Source organism: Miniopterus schreibersii (assembly GCF_964146895.1).
Source record: "Miniopterus schreibersii genome assembly, chromosome: X".
Lineage (NCBI taxonomy): Eukaryota > Metazoa > Chordata > Mammalia > Chiroptera > Miniopteridae > Miniopterus > Miniopterus schreibersii.
This window is the reverse complement of record NC_138104.1, coordinates 58516826-58536137: the sequence shown is the minus strand read 5'-3', so window position 1 is coordinate 58536137 and position 19312 is coordinate 58516826. Positions and strand designations below refer to the sequence as shown.

At 36.6% G+C, this 19312-nt stretch overlaps 1 protein-coding gene across 3 annotated transcripts in view; it reads left to right on the top strand.

Annotated features, from left to right (window-relative positions):
* The window catches only part of KIF4A (kinesin family member 4A), a 126185-nt gene that overhangs the window by 42003 nt on the left and 64870 nt on the right, over positions 1-19312 (top strand). For 2 of the 3 annotated variants that reach the window (XM_081126622.1, XM_081126624.1), the window contains 6 exons: positions 3343-3459; positions 4082-4257; positions 8399-8460; positions 16727-16859; positions 18511-18569; positions 18684-18789. In XM_081126622.1, the coding sequence (XP_080982748.1) occupies positions 3343-3459; positions 4082-4257; positions 8399-8460; positions 16727-16859; positions 18511-18569; positions 18684-18789 (653 nt within the window). The remainder of the gene's footprint in view (positions 1-3342; positions 3460-4081; positions 4258-8398; positions 8461-16726; positions 16860-18510; positions 18570-18683; positions 18790-19312) is intronic. The other variant, XM_081126623.1, reaches the window with a different exon arrangement.

The window sequence follows — 19312 nt, the reverse complement described above, 5'->3', positions numbered from 1 at the left end:
GATGACAGTTACAATTTTATTTAAGGTTTTGCATCTATTTTTTTTTTTTTGTAATTTGTTCTGGTATCAATTATCAAGAAAATCCTGATTCATACTGATACATAGCTGCAAATTATAAACATTTTTTAATAGCCCATTTTACAATCTCAGGATTTGATATTTAAATCCAAATTTGGATCAATAACAATATCTTTTCTAAATTTATTTTATTTAATAACTATAAATCTCTGACAAAACACTCAAAAAGCTTACAAGAAGCACTGAAACCATGTGGTATTTTTAGCGTTATTAGTTAAGTGCTTCATTTGCACTATCTTATTTAATCTTTTTTTTTCTATCTTTAGTGAGATATTACAGACATATATGTAAATTTAAGGTATACAATGTGATGATTTGATGTGTATATATTGCTAAATGGTTACCACAATAAGAGTACTTACCACCTCCATTCTCTCACATAATTATCTTTGTGTGTGTGTATGTGTGTGTAGTGATAACATTTAAGATTTACTCTGTTAATAACTATCAAGTATATAATATGATACTGTTAATTATAGTCATCATGCTATACATAAGATCCCCAAAATTTATTCACTTAGTAGCTGGAAGTATATACCCTTTGATCAACATCTCCCCATTTCTTCCACCCCCTCAACCTCTGGCAGCCACCATTCTACTCTCTTTCTATGAGTATAGCTTTTTTAGATTTCACGTATAAGTGAGAACATACAGTATTTGTCTTTATTCCTCTGACTTATTTCACTTATAATGCCCTCAGTGTTCATCATGTCACAAAATGCAGGACTTTCTTCTTTTTATGGCTCAGTAATATTCCATTATATATGTCACATATTCTTTATCCATTCATCCATCAATGGACACTTAGATTGTGAAATCACCTTTAATACCATATCATCTTAACATGTTGAGTTCCATATTCTTTAGTACTTCACAACTGACTGTGATGCAGTGATGAGCACATGAATTGAGCAACTGCCTCTGTCTGGTGTTTTACTATAAGCTCACATGCTATAGTGGTATAATTACTTGCATATTTTTCCAAGAGTGAGCATATGAACTGGCAAAAAATCTAGTGCAAAGCCACAACCTTAAATTATAGATTTGCAAAATAGACATATGTACAAATAATAGAGGTATTTTTAAAGATGGCAGAAAATTAATAAACCTTGATGCACAAAATAATGTACTGGTAGACCGCCAGCATGTTAACATTTAGTATATAGCACATTGGAGTAAGCCCATTTAAATGCAGTTTTTAAAATAGTTAAAATAATTTTAAATAGTGGTGATGGTTGCACAACAGTGTGAATGTACTTAATGCCACTGAACTTTACACTTAAAAATGGTTAAAATGGTAAATTTCATGTTACCACAATAAAAAATAATTTTTAAAACAAAATCCAAATTGCAGTGGCAGAAACTCTGCAGTATCTCTGTCCCTAAAGTATCCCTAAGGTTCTGAGGAACGCAGTTTGAAAACCACTGCCCTGCAGGATAAATGCAAATATTGGAACTACCTATAATTCCTAAATGTATAGTGCTCTTTCACAAACATGTGCCTTGACATGTGCTACTTCATCTGCCCGGAATGTCCTTACATTCTTCTTTCTTACCCTTCCCTCCTCCATTGGCATTGTCCTAGTCATCCTTCACAATTCAGCTAAAATTTTCATTTCTTCTCAGACACCTTTCTTTACCTTTCCAGGTAAAGTTTACCACTCTCTCCTGTGAGAACCCATGTTTACTATACATAATCTCTTCCTTTAACATTATATTTGCAATTATTTGTTTGTGTGTGTATCTCTGCTGGTAAATTATGAACTCCTTGAGAGTAGGGAGTGTGACTTATTCATCTTTGTATCTCTAATACCAAGCGCAATGCCTAGAGCATTGTACATGTTCACTAAAGGTTCAATGAAAAGCCTCGGATATGTGGAGTGAGAAAAAAGGAAGAGTCCAGGATGTCTCAGGTTTGCTGTTTGTTGAGTGACTGGTTAGATGGTGAGACAGTGAAAAGGAACAGTGCTGGAAGTGAAATAGATTTGCACTAAAAGATGAATTCTGTTTTGTTCAATGTTTTTATGCAATGCCACTTGGGCACAACCCACTGGAGGTTATTCAGCAGGCAGCCAAAATATAGCTTTGGACAACAAGAAAGAGCTCTGGCTTGGAGATGCAGATTTAGGGAATCATTAATATAGGTATTTACTGGAATTCTAGGAATGGATGAGATAACCCAGGGAGAGTATATATAGTAAGAAAAGAGCTTAGTCCCAAGAGAATACCAACATTTAATGGATGGATATTGGGAAGACTATCCCATTAAGTAGACTGGGAATGATTGAGAATGGAGAGAAAGTAGTTGCATGGCTCTGGAGGGGAGACTTCAGAGTTCAAGAGTTCTTTATATACATTTTCTGTCAATTACCTATCTTTAGCCTCAAGGTTCTCCTCTTTCCAAGGTACCTGCTGCCTTTAAGTGAGCAATGTAGCTCATTTCCATAGAGCATAGAGATTAAGACCATGGACTTTGGAGCCAGGCTGCCTACATTTGAAATCTGGCTCTTCCACATATTAGCTGCGTGATATTAGACAAGTTACCTTACCTCTTTGTGCCTCAACTCTCATATCTGTCAATCTAGGGATAATCATAGTTTATACATACTTTATAGGACTACTGTGAGGGTTTAATGAGTTAATATGTACAGGGGTGGCCAAAGTAGGTTTATAGTTGTGAGTATGTGAAACAGAATTTGTTCTTGTATTATTATTTATTATTGTATTATTTTCCATACAACCAACTATAAACCTACTTTTGCCCACCCCTGTATAAAGTACCTAAAACAGTGTCTATCTTATAGTAAACACTATATAAACTTAGCTGTTCTTATCACTCTCTTCATCATTATTGTCCCTCTGCAGGCACTTTAGTAATGATAATAAGATGATTAAAAAATAGCTGTTAATCTAATTTCACGGAATTAATCTAAGGATTAAGTGTGATAATGGATATAGAAAGTAAATAACTATGCAAGTGGTGGTTGACATAGTGATAGTTATCTGTCTGTCTGCTTTGTTGCCATGGGAAAGGATGAGTAGTACCAACAGACTCAGTTGTGTATATCCAAGGTTTGGACCTTTGTCCTTTGAACTTTACTTAAAGAGGCACTCTAAGAAAAGTGAACAGGTTAAGAAGTTTCCTTAAGATTGATAAGTGAATATTTCTAAGGGGTCTTTAATTCTTTTACCTTTCTTAGGATAAATGTAGGTAATAAGTTTGATGCTTTACCAAGCACTTTAAATTTTACTTCCTGCTATTAGGTATTAATATTAACCGAGGACTCCTATGCTTGGGAAATGTGATCAGTGCTCTCGGAGATGACAAAAAGGGTGGCTTTGTGCCCTATAGAGACTCCAAGTTGACTCGACTGCTCCAAGGTAAGCATAAAGTGCCTCTAAACATAAGAGAGAGTAGTTATGATAGTGCTGAGAAAGCAGAAATGGAATAGGTTAAAAAAACAGATTTTTGGACTATCACATACAGAGCTGTCTAATTGATAAATAGGAAAGAGACCTGTTGGCAAGCAGGCTTGTAAAATAATGGAAATATATCTTCATATATAGTTTGAAAGCCAAGAAGTCTGCAGAATACCAACTGTACTTAGTACTTTGTATCTAAAAATGAACTTGGTTACTCTTTATTAGTGCTGATAAACAGAATTCCCTGAAGAGTTAAAATCTACCTAATGGGGGCATCCCAAGAATGTTTAATCCCAATAGTGGCTCCTGACTTACTTGGGCTTTAACCTGTTGTTTTAACCCGATTAACTACTGAAATCACAGTCTCTCCCAAGAATGAGGACATATGCAATAGTATTTTAAACTATTATTATTTTATACATCAAAAATCTTTGTGTTTTTATATTGTCACAAATAGGAAATTTGTAGACACTCATTTTTTTCCCCTTACAGCTCTGATTTTGAAGTCACCAGCCCATATAGACAGCTTTGTTTGCATTTTACTTGTTTGATTTAATTTCCTGCCATTGTTCTTTTTCAGATTCTCTAGGAGGTAATAGCCACACTCTTATGATAGCTTGTGTGAGTCCTGCTGACTCCAATCTAGAAGAAACATTAAATACCCTTCGCTATGCTGACAGAGCAAGAAAAATCAAGAATAAACCTGTTGTTAATATTGATCCCCGGACAGCTGAACTTAATCATCTGAAGCAACAGGTATAAGGGACTTAAAATTTGATGAGAAAAATTAGAAGAATGTGAGTAGAATAATAGAGCTGCTTTTGTTTCTTAGCTTCTCCTCTACCAGAAGTTTAGAGGTACTGGTTAAGTGTTACGTTAGTTTGTGGAATTCTTATTCCTATTAACGTGGTTGTCATATTTAAGATTAGGGGTGGCATTGGAGATTTCACTGATAAAGAAGTGAACATTGAGAAATAAGACGAGAGGTAGGCAGGAATCAAATCCTGAAGGTCCTCACATGACTTGTTAAAGAATTTAGAACTCAACCTGAGAGCTATGGAGAGCCATTGAAAGATTTTAAGTGACAAGGCGACATGGTGAAATGTATGTTTTAGGGAGATCACTCTAGCAAGCCTAAAGAAAGTGGATTACAGGTGGGCATGACTAGAAATGGGAAAATAAAGTAGGCTGTTATAATAATTCAGGCCTGAACTAAAGATAATAGCAATAGAGATGGAAAGAAGGGGACAAATTAGAAAAAAAACACAAGGAAGTAGAATGTATAGGGCTTACTTGGTACAGATTTGATGTGGAAGGGCAGGTGAGGATAATCAAGGTTAATTCCCAGATTTCTTGCTTGGACAATTGAATAAATGGTAGTACCAGTTATTGAGTCAGGGAATACAGTTTGAAAAACAGGGTCAGGTAGAAAATGATGAGACTCAGTTTGAATTTTTAAAATTTGAAGTGCTTGGGGAGACATGTAAGTAGAGTTGCTAAGTAAAAGAGCAGAATGCTGTCGGATAGACAGTGAATGCTAGATAAGTAAGCAGAGGAAGTTGATAGGCTCTTCTTTCAAGAAGACAAGATAAAAGAAGACAAGAAGTAGTAGTTGAGGTTCAAGGGATGTAGGTTTGTTTTTAAAATATGGAAGAGACTTGAACAAGGGAAAGAATTAGTTGGGAGAGACTGAAACTGAGAACAGGGACTAGTTGGTAAGGAGCCATCATCTCTAAGTAGTTGAGGTTCTGAGCACGAATAAAGATGGATTTGCTTTAGATAATAGAGGGGATACCTGCCCCAAGACTAGAAGAAGAGGTTAGGATAGGAATAATACAGTGACACTAATTTAGAGGGAAAAGAAGGGAAATTGAAGGATTTTCATCCTGATGACCTTTATCTTCTTAGTTAAGTAGGAGGCAAGGTCATCTAAGAGCAAGCAAGCAGATAATAGCGTAGAGGGATTGAGGAGACCACAAAAGACTTGAAATCACAGAAACAGAAGAGGTAGTTAACTATAGGCATGAATTTGTGGTAGTGTCATCATGACTGGTTGTGCAGCAGCTCAGTATCCCTGATAGAGGAGCTGAGAAGGCAGGTAGTTGGATTAATTTATGCTTGAGTTGTGACGTTTTCTTGCCTTCCAGGGTATAATACTCTTTCCACTGGGAATCTAGTGTTTCCCAACTGTCCAGTGCTTACTCCACCTCCGGCCTTCCTTCTCAATGATGACTACTATTCAGTTAATCTCTTTTCTTCCCTCCCCTTCTCCTTTATCTCCTTCTCTGCTAAGGGGTCACAATAGAAAATACATGTATTTACCTGTTCACAGTATCATCTAAATTATAAAATACCACACTCAGTTCTGTCTCTCTATTTTCTTTCATGTGTATGCTTATTGCCCAAAATGCTCTTCTTCCTAGTCATTTATTTTTTTCATTAATTCCAACAATAAATGTTTATTGAACACTATTATGTGCCAGGTACTATGCTGGGATACATTGTTGAGCAAAGCAGACATAGTTGCTGCCTTCATGGAACTTAATTACCTATGGGAGAGACAGACACTAAACACATATCCTTATAAACTGAGATAGTGTTCTATGAAAGTATGGAATCGGATTTTCTGTTATATATCTAATCTGAGAAGGCTTTCTGAGGTAGCAACATTTGAGCTGGGATCTGAGGGATTGAGTAGGAATTATGTATGCAGAAAAGAAGGAAGAGGATTCCAGGGAGAAGAAATAGGATGTGTAGCAAAGTATAGGGGTTAAAAGCAAAGTATAGTGACACTGCAGCCAGACTGCCCAAGTCCAAATCCTGGCTCTATAACTCACTAGCTATGTACCTTGGACAAGTTCTCTGTTTCTCAGGTTCTCTATATATAAATAATAATCATTGTACTGCTTCATAGGATTTTTGTGGGGGTTGAGTTAATACACATAAAATACTTAGAACAGTAGCAGGCGTATAGCAAGTCTACAAAGGTCCTGAGTTAGGAAGAAGTATAGTGCATATGAAGAACTGAAAGTGCGCCAGTGCGCATCCTTTGAGTGGAGATAGCAAGGAAAGAGTATTCCAGTATTACACTAGAGAAAAGCAGAGGCCTGATCAAAGCCTCCTGGACTGTTAAAAATGATTGATAATGATTAACCAAAAAACTTATATGCATATATGCATAACCCATGGACAATTATATGCATATATGCTTAACCCATGGACACAGACAATAGTGTGGTGAAGGCCTGGGGTGGGGAGTGGGGCAGGATGGAAGGAGTTAATGGGGGAAAAAGGGACATCTGTAATATTTTCAACAATAAAGAAAAAATTTTTTTAAATGATTGATAATTTACATTTTTAAAAGATGGTCTGGCCCTATGTGGAAATGGATTTCATTGGAGGAAGAGTAGATTCATGGAGACCACCTGAGAAATTATTGCAGTGTTCCAAGTGAGAGATAATGGTGGCTTAGATTTAGGGTGGTGGTGGTGATAAAAAGAAGTGAACAGTGGGTTAGTTAAGGGGATGAGAGTGTGGCACCCAGATTTCTGGAGTATGAAACATTTTCCCTGACCTGGGATTCACTGGAGAAGGGACAGGTTTGGAGATAGCAGACAAACAAATGGAATATTAAGTGGATAGTTGAATATATGGGTCTAATTTCAGAAAGGTCTGTGTTTGGGATACATTTTGGCAGTCACTGGTTTGTAGATGGTAATTGAAGCCATAGTCAGAGTTGAGGCTTTAATGAGAGAGTGTAAAGCGAGTAGACTCATAATGAGCTTTGAGGAACTTTACCATTTAAAGGACAATTGGAGCGGGGATGCACCAAGAGACTTAGAAGATCAGCTGGAAGAATAGAAGGAAAAGCAGGAAAGCATGGTTTCTGGTAAGCCAAATACTACTAAATAGTCAAGTAAAATGAAGACTGAACAATGCCCATGGGGTGTAGTGACATGCAGATCATTGGTGACCTTAGCAAGAGTATTTAAGTGGAATACTGTGGGCAGATATCAACATTGAGATTGGGGAGCAAGTGAGAGAGGTGAACAAAAGGAAATCGAAGCAATGGGTATAGACTATTCTCTAAAACTCTGTGAAGGAGAGAAATAGGGCAAAAGAGATAGGAAGTGGGATTGGGAAGCATGCTTTTGTTTTAAGATAGGTAAAACTTGAACATGTTTTAATCTTAATAAGAAGTATCCTGTAGAAAGGAGAAGTCAAAGATAGAGAAGAGAGAAGGGATAATGAACAGAGTAAGATTCATCAGGAGGCAAGAAGAGTTGGGGTCCAAAGCACAAGTGAGGAGACTGGTTGTAGGAGGCAGAACAGCACCTCTTCTGTCATAGGAAGGAATAGGAGAGGATGGTTGCACATGCACTCTGATTTGAGATCCATCCCCATGAAGCCTCCTTTTGACTGTTTTGGTATTCCATTCATTTGTTTCTTCTCAGAACCCTAAAGTACCTAACTATACTTGATGACTTAGCATCTTCTGTCTTTTATTATTTCCTACTACTACTTCAGGCCTTATACTTGTCTTCCTCAATTAGATTGTAAGCTTGAGAATAAACCACAAGAATTTAATCTCATATTCCCCTTCACATTGCCTAGCCCAGGGCTGAGTTTGACTTTTTTTAAAAAATAGATGCTCAATAAAAGTAATTAAGATACTTAGGTAAAAGGGGCAGCTCATCTTCTAAATACTAGTTATTCATGTAACATTGATTGTTCTTTTACCATTGAATCATCAACCCTGATGCTGCCTGTAATACCTAATATATGCCTTAGATTTCCTGTGCATTGAGTAAAATTACCCCACTGATGTTGTGGTAATTTCACTGATAAAGGGATAATTAGCTTTTGATTGGTGACTATTTTTCTTTGCATTTCTCAGGTACAGCAGCTACAGGTCTTATTGCTACAAGCCCATGGAGGCACCCTGCCTGGATCTATAAAGTAAGAGCCATATGTTAATTTATTATTTTGATTTAATCCTCTCTCAAGGATATCTTTTCCAATGATTTTTTGAGAGAGTGGAAGGGATGGAGGAAGGGGGAGAGAGAGAGAGAGAAACATCAATGTGAGAGAGACACATCAATTGATTACCACCCACCTGTGCCCCAACTAAGGCCGGGGATCCAACCTGCAACCCAGGTACGTGCCCTTGACTGGAGTTAAACTCATGATCCTTCGGTCTGCGGACCAGCACTGCAGACCAGCACTATAACCACTGAGCCACACTGGCCAGGGCCATATATTAATTTTAAATGTATACTCTAGCAGAAGCTATTTCTCCTGATAGTTGTTTTCCCCTGATATATTAAAGTTTCTGATAGCATTGGTGTCAAGGTAGGGATCTTACCAAACTTGCTGACTGTTTTGGATTTAGCTAGTTGGCTTTGAGGTAGCCTGATGTAATAGGAAGAGCATGGGTTCTGGCCTTAGAAATTTATTCATTGGAATTCTACTATGAGGAAGAACTGTCTCTGATCTCCCATTTATTCATTGATTTTTTTATTTATATCCATGTAGACTCATGGGTATTTATTTTATTCTATGGGTTAATATCCAATACTATCATTATTTGTTTTATGACTTAAATTGTTCCTGCTTTGTCTGCTAGGAGCTCCTTTAGGGTGGCTTTTATGTTCTTTAACATACCCTCAACTTTTTGAGCATTTCCACAAAATATTCCGCACCTATCTTGTATTTTCACCACCCCAGTTCTGGAATCAACCATATCTCCAAAGAGCCCTGGTATTTTTTTTAATTGCAAAATGGTGTTTAGAAACCAGATCTGGGCACTTAGGTGTGCTCATTGTTACTGAGGTGTCACTACTTCTAGGCCCCCTCAGTGAGTAATGCTAGGAAATATCTGTATGCATAGTAACTCACTTATACACTCATATCTATATTTTGAGATCTATGTACCTGTATATACAGGGTGGAACAAACATAGGTTTACAGTAGTGAGTACATGAAACAGAATTTATTTTTGTATTATCATTTACTAATTATTGTATTATTTTCCATACAAACAACTGTAAACTTACTTTTGCCCCTACCCTGTATGTTAGAAATCATGATTTTATACTGATACCTCTGATTCCAATCCAACACTGCAGGGTTCATTTTAGCCTTCCTCTCCTTTTATAAACTTCTTTCTCCAACAGTGAGAAACCAGCTGTCATTCTTGTTCTGTTCTGGTATACACATAAAGTAGTTTCAGAATTGCTAGCCCATACCCCTGTGAGAAATACTTGTATGAACTAGATTACAGCATTTATGTATAGTTCTTTTTGTCCTTAGGCTTAGAGTATCCAGGCAAGGTACTATCTCCCACAGTCAGTGTTTGTATTTCATTTTGAGTTCCCTCTACGTCTTGGTTGGTTTTAATTGTTTACATTTTGGATATGTGAAGGGTATGTGAAATATGATCTAAGTCAGAGTTATACAGAAAGATATAATCAGAGCAGAGAAATGTGAATCAGAACCACGATGAGATCACTGCATACCTGTTAGGATGACTACTATAAAAAAAACAAACAAAAACAAACCCAGGAAATAACAGATGTTGTTTAGGATGTGAGGAGGATGTGGAGAAATTAGAAACTTTGTGCACTGTTGGAGGGATTGTAAAATGGTCTAACTGCTATGGAAAACAGTATGGAGTTTCCTCAAACAATTAAAAATAGAAATGCCATTTGATCCAGCAATTCTACTTCTGGGTATATACCTAAAAGAATTGAAATCAGAGTCTCAAAGAGATATCTGCACTCCCATGTTCACAGCAGCAGCATTCATAATAGCCAAGAGGTGGAAGCAACACAATGTCCATAGACAGATAAATGTATAAACAAAATGTGGTATATTCATACAACAGAATATTATTTAGCCTTAAAAAAGAAGGAAATTCTGACAGATGTACAGCATGGATGAATCTTGAGAATATTATGCTAAGTGAAACAAGATAATTACAAAATACAAATATTGTATGATTTCCCCCCATATGACGTACTTAGAGTAATCAAATGAAAGTAGAATGATGTTTGTCAGGGGCTGGGAAGAGGGAGAAATGGGCAGTTATTGATAAGTACGTACAGAGTTCCAGTTTGCAAGATTAAAAAGTTTTGAGGATAGATGCTGGTGATGGTTGCTCAGTGTTGTGAATATTCTTTTTTCCACCTCAAATCCACTTTACTTTTTAAAATTAAATTTATTGAGATGACATTGGTTAGTAAGATTAAGATTATACAGGTTTCAACATTTTGAATCACATACTTAAAAATGGTTAAAGTGGTAAATTTTATTTTGTATATTTTACCACAATTTTTAGAAAAAGGGCCAAGGGATAAAAAACTCAGTAGAAAAATGGGACACATGAACAGACAATTCACCAGAAAAGGATATAAAAGTAGCCCTGAAACATGAAAAAATGCTTGTATAATTAAAGAAATACAAGTTAAAACAACACAGATAGTATTTCTCACCTATCATATTCATAAAAAATGGGAAAATATGACATCACATTCCATTGGTGAGGCTGTGGGGGAAACAAGCACTCTCATATAATTCTGTTGGGAATGCAAATGGATGTAACCCTTCTGGAGGGGACTATGGCAATATCTGACAAAACCAGACATGTACTTACCTTTTGTCCCAGAAATCCCATTTCTAAAAATCTACTCTGAAGATAAATAACTAACAACACAAAAATATATACGTACTGCAGCATGTCTGTAATTGCCAAATATTGGAAACAACCGAAATGCCCATATATACAAAGAGATGTTGAATATATGGCACATGTACACATGTAAGAGACCATGCAGCTGTAAAAAAAAAAATAATGAGGGAGACTTCTATGAACAGATAAGAAATGATTTCCAGAAAATACTGAAAAAAGTAAAGGCACAAAGAGTATCTGTAGTATACTACAGGAGGGCTAAATCAGAAATGAAAGAGACTGATTAAATACAAGGGGAGGGAGAATAGTGGTTGGAAAAGGGGTGGAAATAAGTGTGGAATGGGAATAGGGTTAGCAGGGACAAAGAGGGAATGACACTTCTCTGAGCATATATATGTATGCGTGTGTGTGTGTTTATACTTGTTTTTTTTCCTTTTGAAAAATATTGTGGTAAAAAACATAACAAAATTTACTATCTTAACCATTTTTAAGTGTACAGTTCAGTAGTGCTAAGTATATTCACATTGTGGTACAATGAATCTCTAGAACTTTTGCTTCTTGCAAAACTGAAACTCAATACTCATTAAACAACAACTCCTTACCCCACCCCTATCTATTCTTTTATAGTTTTCTGCCATTGCTTTTATTTATAGAATGCTCTTCACCTTCGCCTATATTTTCTTCTAGTTTTCTTGTAGGTTTTTTCTTTTTTTAAAAACTGTGGTAAAGAACATATAACATAAAATTTACTATTTTAACCATTTTTAAAAGTTATCTTTACTGTTGAAAGTATTACAGATGTCCCCCTTTCCTCCCCCCTTGCCATTGACCCCCTCCACCCTGCTCCTGCCCTCTCCCCAGGCCTCCCTGCACTATTGTCTGTCCATGGGCTATGCATATATGCATATAAGTTCATTGGTTAATCTCTTCCCGCGCCCCGCCCCCCCACACACACACACTTCCCTCCAAAATACATTAGTCTGTTGCATGCTTCAATGTCTCTGGATCTATTTTTTTCATCAGTTTATTTTGTTCATTAGATTCCACATATGAGTGAGATCATGTGATATTTGTCTCTCTCTGACTGACTTATTTCACTTAGCATAATACTCTCTAGGTCCCACCATGTTGTCTCATAGGGTAAGAGATCCTTCCTTTTTACAGTTGCATAGTATTCCGTGGTATAAATGTACCACAATTTTTTCATCCATTTATCTACTGATGGGCACTATCTTAACCATTTTTAAGTGCACAGTTGAGTAGAATTAAGTGAAACAGCTCCCCAAAACTTTTTCATCATGTAAAACTGAAATTATATACCCATTAAACAACAACTCTTGTGCCCTTCTTCTCATCCCCTGGTAACCACCATTCTACTTTCTGTTTCTATGAATTTGACTACTTTAGATACCTCATATAAATGGAATCACACAGTGTTTGTCTTTTTGTGACTGGCTTATTTCATCGAATACCGGGTTGGCCAAAAGTAGGTTTACAGTTGTTCATATGAAAAATAATACAATAATTAATAATAATCTAAGAATAAACTCTTTGTGTTTTATGTACTCATGACTATATACCTACTTTTGCCCCACCCTTTATATACCATTTCTTGTGTATCCATTCATTCATCAATGGACAGGAGTTGCTTTTCCACCTTTTGGCAATTATGAATAATGCTGCTATGAACATAGGTGTGCAGATATCTTTTTAAGACCCTGCTTTTGATTTCTTTGGATATGTACCCAAAAGCAGAATAACTAGATCATATAGTAATTCTATTTAAAAATTTTAAATTAAACTACCATACTGTTTTCCATAGTTGTCTGCATATAGTCACCCTAATTTTGGGCCCTATTTTTAACAGTTCTTTATATATTAGTGATATTAGTTCTTTGACTGTAGTGTATTACAAATATTTTCTTCAAATGTATTCTCTTTATTGTGTTTCTCATGCAAAATTTTTATATTTTTATGTAGTGAAAAGTTTATCAATCATTTTTTATTGTCTCTGGACTTTTTAGCAACTTTATTGAGATTACCTTAAAGTTCACTCATTTTAATTGTACGATTCAATGACATTTAGTAAATTCACAGAGTTGTACAACTATCACCACAATCCAATTTTAGAGCATTTCCGTCACCTCAAAATGATCCCTTATGCTATTTGCAGTCACTCCTGGTCCCACTCCCAATCCCAGCCAACCACTAGTCTGCTTTCTGTCTCTAGAGATTTGCCTATTATGAACATATCATATACATGGAATCATGTAGTATATGGACTTATTGTCCGGCTTCTTTCACCTATAATGTTTTGTGTTGTTGTTTTTTGTTGTTTTTTTAATATATTTTTATTGATTTCAGAGAGAGGAAAGGAGAGGGATAGAAACATCAATGATGAGAGAGTCATTGATTGAGCCCACAACCCGGGCATGTGCCCTGACCGGGAATCGAACCCCGATCGCCTGGATCCTAGGTCGACGCTCAACCGCTGAGCCACGCCCGGCCGGGCTCACCTATAATGTTTTTGAGATTCATCCATGTTATATAGCATGTGTCAGCACTTCATTCCTTTTTATTGCTGAATAGTATTTCATTGTCTGGATATACTGCATTTGTCTGTCCATTCAGCAGTTAATAGACTTTGGTTGTTTCACCTTTTTGGCTATTATGAATAATGCTGCTATGAATATTCACTGGCAAGTTTTTTTGTGAACATGTGTTTTTTATTGGGTAGATACCTAAAAGTGGAATTGCTGGGTCGTATGTTTAACTTTTTAAGAAACTGCCAAACTGTTTTCCAAAGTGACTAATGTTTACCTTCTTATGCTTCTGGGTTTTGATTCATAGTTAGAAACCCTTTTCCTACACCAAGGTTAAAAAGGAATTCACCAATGTTTTCTTCTAGTCCTTATGTTGGTTTTATGTTTTACTTTTCATTTGGAGTTTATTATTGTGTATGGTGTGAGTCTGTTTTCTTTTACTATCTTGATTTTCAGTAACTCTTAACCTTTTTTCCTGATTATAAAAGTGATGCATTGCTTCTTGTGGGAAATTTAGAAAAGTATAGAAATTAAATCTTAAAATTACCATAATTTCATCACCTAGAGATGACCACCTTTGTCTTTGTAATTCTTCCCCTTTGGGCAATTTAATCTTGGTTTCCTTGATAATATTATAAGGGTGTTGGATAAAGAAACTGAGGAAAGCTGGGATCTCCTAAAAGATCTCTTAAAGATTTATTCTAATAATAGACCAATTCAATTGGTTTAGAAGCAATTGGCCAATCTTCCTTCTGAAATTAATATGATATTTAAATATCATTACTTTGGAGCTTGTCAGCTTTCATGAACAATGCATGGAAGTTTTCAGTTTAATAATAGTAAGGAAAGAAGGAAATATCAGAGCAATCTAAAATAACACTAAATTTACTGATAGTTTAATTTTATAATGCACATTTTAATTGAACTTTCCTTCATAAGACTTCGTAAATTCTCAACCGTGTAATAGGAGACTTTATGGTGTGAACTTGTTATTAACTTTTTGATAAAGATGTTCCATAAGAATTCATGGAGGTCTTGTGCTGACGGGTGTGGCTCAGTTGGTTGGAGCATCGTCCTGTGCACCAAAAAGCCTGCGGGTTTGATTCCCGGTCAGGGCATATACCTAGGTTGTGGGTTCAATTCCAGGTCAGGTTGTATTCGGGAGGCAACCAATCAATGTTTCTCACATTGATGTGTGTCTCTCCCTCCCCCTCCTCCTCCCTCTCCCCCCCTCTCTTTCTGCTTCTCTCTCCCTCCCTCCTTCCCTTCCTCCCTCCCTTTCTCTCTTCCTCTCTCTCTAAAAATCAATAAAAATGTCCTCAAGTGAAGGAAAAAAAAAGGAAGCATTCATGGAGGTCTTAACCTGGGTGAGAGGGCATCTGTTTCTATAATCTTTTTTTATCCTTTATTGAGATTGAGAACAGCTCCTTCCCTGTCCTTTTTTTCTCTTTATTATAGCCTTGATAGCTATTAATTTTTCCCTTCAGTCTCCTTAAGATCAAACCTTCATATTTCTTCTGGTCTTTTTTTCACCAGTCCAATTTTGTGTTTTGAACAGTTAATCCCAGTGGATTATTAAAAATAAGCAAACCAATATATATATATATACTGTTTTAAAATATATATCTTTATTAATTTTAGAGAGAGGGAGGGAGAGATAGAAGCATCAATGATGAGCGTCATTGATCGGCTGCCTCCTGCATGTCCCCCACTGGGGATCGAGCCCGCAACCTGGGCATGTGCCCTGACCAGGAATCAAACTTCGATTTCCTGGATCATAGGTCGATGCTCAACTGCTGAGCCATGCCAGCCGGGCCAAAACTATACTTCTTAATGGTCTGCTTCATTAGTCTGGGACCGCTATCAGGTAATCTACATAAATTCCAAAGGTTCTTATTTATATGTATCCTTTAAATTATTTGTGTCCCTTCTGCTCCTATTTGAAATGGAAACTATTGTTTTGTTTCCTCCACCCACTCTAAGCAATTTAAAACTGATAGACAAATGAACAAAAAGGCTATGAGTCATCAGTTTCAAGCAAGACAAGTGCTTAGAAGGGAGCACTTATTTGTGGAGAATTGTGAAATGTGCTCTTAGTGACCACTGTTCATCATTTCAGCTTTCTGACTTAAATGCTATTGGGACTAAACTATACACTAGGTAATTGACTTACATTTATGAGGTTATACCCTACCTCCTCTGTACTTTTTCCTTCCCTACTTCCCTAATCTTTAATGAGAGATTCAGAGTGGGAACAAGGAGAGAACATGTCTTAGCTACACTTAGCCTTCACTTCTTACCAATGTGACACAAACAGAAAGATCCTAAACCAAGAGCCAAGGATAGAGGTTAGGTGTTCTGTTGCAACCATGTCTGACCCTGAATCATTACCATCCTCCAAATAATGATTTCACTTATATGTGGAATCTAATGAACAAATTAAACTAACAAAGTGGAGACAGACTTGTGGATGCAGAGAACAGATTGACAGACGTCAGAGGGGAGGAGGGTTTGGGACTGGGTGAAAAATGTGAAGGGATTAAGCAAAGAAAAAACAAACTCATAGATACAGACAACAGTATGGTGATTACCAGAGGGAAAAGGGGGGTGGGTAAGGTAGAAAAGGGTAAAGGGATAAATGGTGATGGGAGGAGACTCCACTTGGGGTGGTGAACACACAATACAAAATACAGATGATGTATTATAGAATTGTACTCCTAAAACCTATATAATTTTATTAATGTCACCTCAATAAACTCAATAAATTAAAAAATAAAGATAATAATAAAGTATTTCAGGCATATGTTTCTTATTCATACAATATACTACCTGACTGAGAGAATAGATTGGAATAGACACACCTTTTCCAGACTTTCGGGGGTAATTTTAAACCAACTGCCCCACCCCAAAGGCCTACGGGATACAGTTGTACCACCTTTGATACAGGTGTTATCAATCATGTATTTTTCTAATGTTACTTTCTTTGTTTTAGTGTGGAGCCATCAGAGAATCTACAGTCTTTGATGGAGAAGAATCAGTCCCTGGTAGAGGAGAATGAAAAATTAAGTCGTGGTCTGAGTGAGGCAGTTGGTCAGACAACCCAGCTGTTGGAGAGGATCATTTTGGTGAGGCCCCAAGATTAAACTACTAGTAATCTGGACATTTACTAGCTTTAGTTTCTGAAATATTTAACATGCTTCTCATTATAAGAAACCAGTTATGTGGAAAGAAATGGATAGTATTACCATATCCTCCATAGAGCCCCTCTAAGGCTTATATTCAAGCATACAGAAAAGTTAAAAGAATTGTACAGTGAACACCTATATATCCACCACAAAAAATCTACATGAATATTTTAAAGTAGATTTGTTCTAAAATACCAGAGAGTAAAGAACCAGGTCCCTCTGTCACCTTAAGTCCTTCCTAGTCTCTATCCATAATACCAAGTAACTGTTCCCTCAATAAGATTTTAGTTCCTCTCTATCTCACTTTCCCTAGCATTGTCACATTTCATATCCCATCCTAACAGTTATCGTGGTGAGGTAGAATAGGAAATTAATTTTAATTCCTTTCACATGTGGTTAATTTCCAGCAAGTTCTGTACCCTACTATCTGTCTGATAGTAACCTCCTGGATCAGTGCATGCTGGCTCTGTCAATAACGTTTTTCTACTAGTCTAAATACAGCTCAGTCTTTGATAGCACAATTATTGCCAGAAGCAAAAATGATTTTCCACCAAAATGTAATTGAACATCTGTAATTTATACATCTTCACGCATCAGTGTGCTCTCTTTTCATGGAAGGGTAAGCTGCTTAAAGATTTCTTTGAGGAGGGCCAAATCCTAAGTCCATTGTACTGTCCATTATTAGCAGAAGAGTTAGAATGGGATCTAGGGGATTTTTATATAGTTTTCTGTCTCCATGCTGCATTTTATGCCTTTGAAGTAATTCTAGAAGATGTGTCTCACATGATTGTGAGTGTGGCAGATGTAACAGACAGTACTTGTTATTCTAACCACATACCATCTGACCTTTATAAGGTTGTTACAGTGGCTGCTTGATAGGCTTGTGGCTTGATGTTCTATCTGAACTTCATAACAAGCACACATTTTTGTCCTATATAAACTGTTCTTCCCAAATCTGTTGCAGCATCTAACATGTTACAAATACTGTGATTGGAATAAAATGGAAATAATCGGTCACCCTTCCCAAAACGTAGCTGCCTCTGCCATTTCTTCTTTGCCATCATTCTTGTGCTTCACCCTTTTTCTTTCTTTTGCTAAAATTAGTCTACCATATCTGATAGTGTAATGTGCAAAAACTCAGTTCATATGCAGTGTGAGGCCCTTTTATGTTTTAAAATGCCCTTCTGCTGGGACTAGAGAGCAGTATAGTGTAGGAGACAGTTTTAAGTAAGTGGTTTTTTGCAAACAGCAGGGGGTAGCATGCCAGGAACTATTGCTTTCTCCCCCGGTTGCAAAGTTCTCTATGGAATTGAGGCTTCACACTCTACCCCATAGTCTGAGCTTCATGGCAAGCAAAAGACCCAGCTGCTTGGATGATATTTTTAGTACTTCATGTTGACTGAAGGGCTAATTTCCATGACTGTTAAAAAACACATTTCTCACAAAATAACCAAAGACCACTGAATACTCTATTACAGCAAAGGAGTCAGCCTCTCTACCTAGGTTTTAATCCATAAAAGTAGGAGAGAAGGCATAATTAAATGAGGCTGTCAGGTACTGCCACTGATGATCTCCTGGGTTTTTGTTGCAGACAGAGCAAACGAATGAAAAAATTAATGCCAAACTAGAAGAGCTCAAGCAGCATGCAGCGTAAGTTTCCTACCGTATATTTGTTACTGACCTTATACCACGTAATATGTAATCATAGATGCTCTGGCCTTTGCAGTGTGGTTAACTCTTGGGTTCCTTTGCTTGAATTTTCAGCTGTAAAGTGGATCTTCAAAAGCTAGTGGGGAGTTTGGAAGACCAGGAATTAAAAGAAAATATAGAGAAAATTTGTAACCTGCAGCAACTGATTACCCAGATACCGGTAAGCCAAGCAGGGACAATGTAAATAGGCACATTGCTTTCATTTGTTTCTCTTTATTTCTTTTATTATTTAATTCAGTAGATGTACAATATAATATTGGTTTCAGGTGTACAACCCAGTGATTAGACATTTATAGAACTTACAAAATGATCACCCTGATAAATCTAGTACCCATCTAACACCATACATTATTATTATAATATTCTTGACTATATTCCCTAATGCTATATTTCATATCCCCGTGACTATTCTGTTATTACCAGTTTGTACTTAATCCCTTCACCTTTTTCACCCATCCCCCCAAACCCCCTCCCGTGTAGCTATCGTCAAAATGTTCTCTGTATCTATGAGTCTGTTTCTCTTCTGATTGTTTATTTATTTTCTTTTTAGATTACACATATAAGTGAAATCATATGGCATTTGTCTTTCTGTGTCTTACTTATTTCACTTAGCACAATACTCTCTAGGTTCATTCATGTTGTTGCAGATGGCAAGATTTCATTGTTTTTAACGGCTGAGTCAT